At 33.6% G+C, this 3,517-nt stretch overlaps 1 protein-coding gene across 1 annotated transcript in view; it reads right to left on the reverse strand.

Annotated features, from left to right (window-relative positions):
- Window positions 1–256: 256 nt before the first annotated feature.
- Window positions 257–3,517, reverse strand: part of LOC110452393 — a 46,274-nt gene continuing 43,013 nt past the window's right edge. Inside the window, exon 12 of the mRNA XM_021500893.1 lies at window positions 257–2,935. Within this exon, the coding sequence (XP_021356568.1) occupies window positions 2,834–2,935 (102 nt within the window). The 3' untranslated portion in view covers window positions 257–2,833. The remainder of the gene's footprint in view (window positions 2,936–3,517) is intronic.

Here is a 3,517-nt window from a genome sequence, read left to right on the forward strand (position 1 = left end):
AATCAATGTATTCCTTTGCCCTAAATCACATACATTCATTAGGATATTATGAGCCTTGATACTGAACATTAATTTTGTACAATTTTCATATAACTAACAATTATGCTTATTATTTGTAATTAATAATGATATTATAACACTCATTTGTTATCAAAACAAGTTATATCTTACCCTGTTCCCACCTTCCTTCCTTTGCAAAATAAACGAATTTAATCTGTTGTTTGTGAACAAACATATAACCACAAAATGTCAGAAGTACTCAAAATGAGGTTAAAGGTCGACCATCTACTCCTGTTAACGGTTAGTTTACCCCGACATTGATCTCAGATTTTCTTACAACTTAAGAAAACAATTGTCACATTCCAATAGAAAACAAAGAGAAAATGAAATACACCAAAAGAGGGTATAAATGATATACATGTTCTTAAATCTTCACATAAACAAAAATACTGCTAACAGGTAGCAAACTGTTAAAAAAAAGATCATCAATTAAATATGTTAGGACATTCAGTCCCTGGAATGCATATGAAGCTATGTAGGAATGAATATCTCCTCCTTGTCGATCTTCATTAATTTAGTTTAAATTTTTTTATAATAGAGGTTCACTCTAAAGTGTGACAGTTTCTCCTCTGTGGGTTTTGACGTACTGATTTACATTTACACCTATAGTTAAGTTTGATTTGACGTTCGAGGTTTTACCTATTATAGGTAGGTAATATATTATCAAAAATGATCATGCTGTGTGAAATTGTCCTATGGTCAACTTTTATAATATAGGAAGCTATGTTCTTTTTCTTTTATTGTATTGAATTTTGATGAGAACTGGCTCTATCCCCATTTTTATTAGCAACAAAGAAGGGATTTCAACAGCTGCTTAAATCTTTATTTCTTGACCAATTTCATAAATGTGGGTATTTTTGAAAGGGAGTTTTACAAGAACTTAGTTTTTGACATAATTTAGAACTAGTTTTCATCAATATTTCTTACAAGAACTTTGTTTTTGACATAATGTAGAACTAGTTTTCATCATAATTTCTTACAAGAACTTAGTTTTTGACATAATGTAGAACTAGTTTTCATCATAATTTCTTACAAGAACTTAGTTTTTGACATAATTTAGAACTAGTTTTCATCAAAATTTCATTACAAGGAAAAAAGTAAACCAGGCATAGCCTCCTATATGACAAGATAAGAGACCAGAGGACAATTTCACACAGCAGGTATAGCCTCCTCCTATATTACAAGATAAGAGACCAGAGGACAATTTCACACCGCATCAACAATGTTGATAAGTTATTATATACCCATAAAAGATAAAACCTCAAAAGTCGTATCAACTTAACTATAGATGATATATTTAGAAATAAATCATGCATGCATGTTCTCTCTTTAAGCTAATATCAATGTAAGAAGTATCTACGGCAAGAACAGTAAAGTTATGGGACCTTAGCACTGACGAGGACTTAATCTCCCAACCAATCAATCTTCAGCACTTCAGCAGGAATCTTCACGGGATGGCACAAAATTATCACATCATTTAGAAAATAAACACAATGTCTGGATTTCTACAATTTATGTTATAATGGATACACGGCTTAAACATGTTTGAACAATAAATATTCATAAATAGATCTATACCTGAACGAAGCACCAGTGAGCAAATAAAACAAATATAGCAGAAATCATGGAATATACACAACAATTTGTTACTATTTTATACTCTGTACAATATAAGCCAAACCTACCTGGTACATTGTTTATAGTCAGCTGCTGAAGACAACAGTGTATAATGTCTACAATCACATGATGGTTATAATTATCTCCCTAGTATCACAGCATCCTCCATACTCTTGCTTACATTCTCTGCACCCCTGGAACATGTTATAGTAAAATTGAAGTCTGGTCTGTGCCACTTTATGGATGAAACAGAAAGACTAGCTTAATCCTTTGATGAACATCAAAAGAATCTCAGGTTACACCTAATGGTAAATTTGACTGGCTTTGAAGTCAGGTGTCCCTCCTCTGTAATCTTCAAAGGACAGGTATCAGCCTAGCGATTGGTCAAGACAAAATATTCCAGGGGTGCAGAGAGCAAAAGTGAGCGTAACTCATGGAGTATGGAGGATGGTTTATCAGGAGAGTTTAAGTATTCTTAAGGTTTGATTTCTACTTTTAGTCATACTTTCTTTTTATTTCTAATAGAATCAAGCTCCTTCATTCTGTAGAAATTGGCTAAATCCTTCAATAATTTCACTTTTGGTGTAAGATTCCCACAAATTAATGATTTTTTCGTTGGAATATAGTTTGTTGAAAACTTTCAACTACAACAAAATTACATCTTCTTTCAAAAGTTTCAAAACTCAAAGTCCTATCAACATTTCTTGATACAAATAGTTCAATGATTTGATCAGACTTCCAAATCCTGAAGATTAAGCATCAAACCTATCAAACAGAACACTTGTAGGTTGTAGGCTCCAGTTTTATCACAGAGGTCACACCACGCATCAAAATACACTTACACCGATTATACCCTGAATTTTGAGGAACCAAAGATATTTTAAGGTTCACAGGAGTCGGAGGAATACAACCTATTCCAAGAAACACAGTAATTGGCTTCTAATTTGTAAAATGGTCTGATGTCCCTCAAAAACGTCCATAGTGCTGTTGGTTTCTGTGCAGCCTAAGTTTATCAGTACATGATTTCTGTGAATTATCACAGAGTTGCCTCCCTTCAGAAACCGTCAGCAGGCACCAGTGTTATCTCCCTTCGCTTAGGAAAAATAGGTTTCAGAGAAAAGAACACTTTTTGAAGAGTTTGTGGTGAACGTTTGCCTCAGAAGCCACCGTCCCTGGAATGCTGGTGATCAACATTAATACCACCCCACTGTAGGATCTGTTTGTCTGGGTTCTCATCCCAATTAGTGTCAAGTCGAAGCTACAAACACAAGGTATAACTAAATAATCGTCATAATTATAGTTTTGTATGGGGATTAATCTAATGTGGTTCACAGTAAAATAAGTTTGATACTGTACTTTAGTATACTTGCAACTTTATGAAATTTCCATTGGGGAGATTAAGCATGCTCAGAATGAAAAACATAAATAAAATGTGTATGCTCACCCTAGGGGAAAATAACACTATTAAATGGCATCTTTTGAGATTTTCATTCAGATGAAATAATCAGATCTTAGACAAGAGGCCCATGGGCCTTAACGGTCACCTGATATATTTATACAGAGAGTTGATTTTGTTTTTAACATGAACAGAAATATTATTCAAAGTGACAAAAAACAATAAAACCACCTTACTCAATATCTAGCATACAGATTTCAGACTGAAAAGGATTTGAAACTAGCACCTCTGATTCTTAACAAGGAAAATGAAGAAATTTTAGCACACTGACTCCTTTGAGCCCCACCCTACAGCCCTTGGGGGTAGGGCTGGCTCAAAATTTTCAAAGTATCAAACTGTCAATTCAAGGTTATAATTCCAATCAAGTTATTAACATGTAATATT

Source organism: Mizuhopecten yessoensis, unplaced genomic scaffold, assembly GCF_002113885.1.
Source record: "Mizuhopecten yessoensis strain PY_sf001 unplaced genomic scaffold, ASM211388v2 scaffold6671, whole genome shotgun sequence".
NCBI classification, from domain to species: domain Eukaryota; kingdom Metazoa; phylum Mollusca; class Bivalvia; order Pectinida; family Pectinidae; genus Mizuhopecten; species Mizuhopecten yessoensis.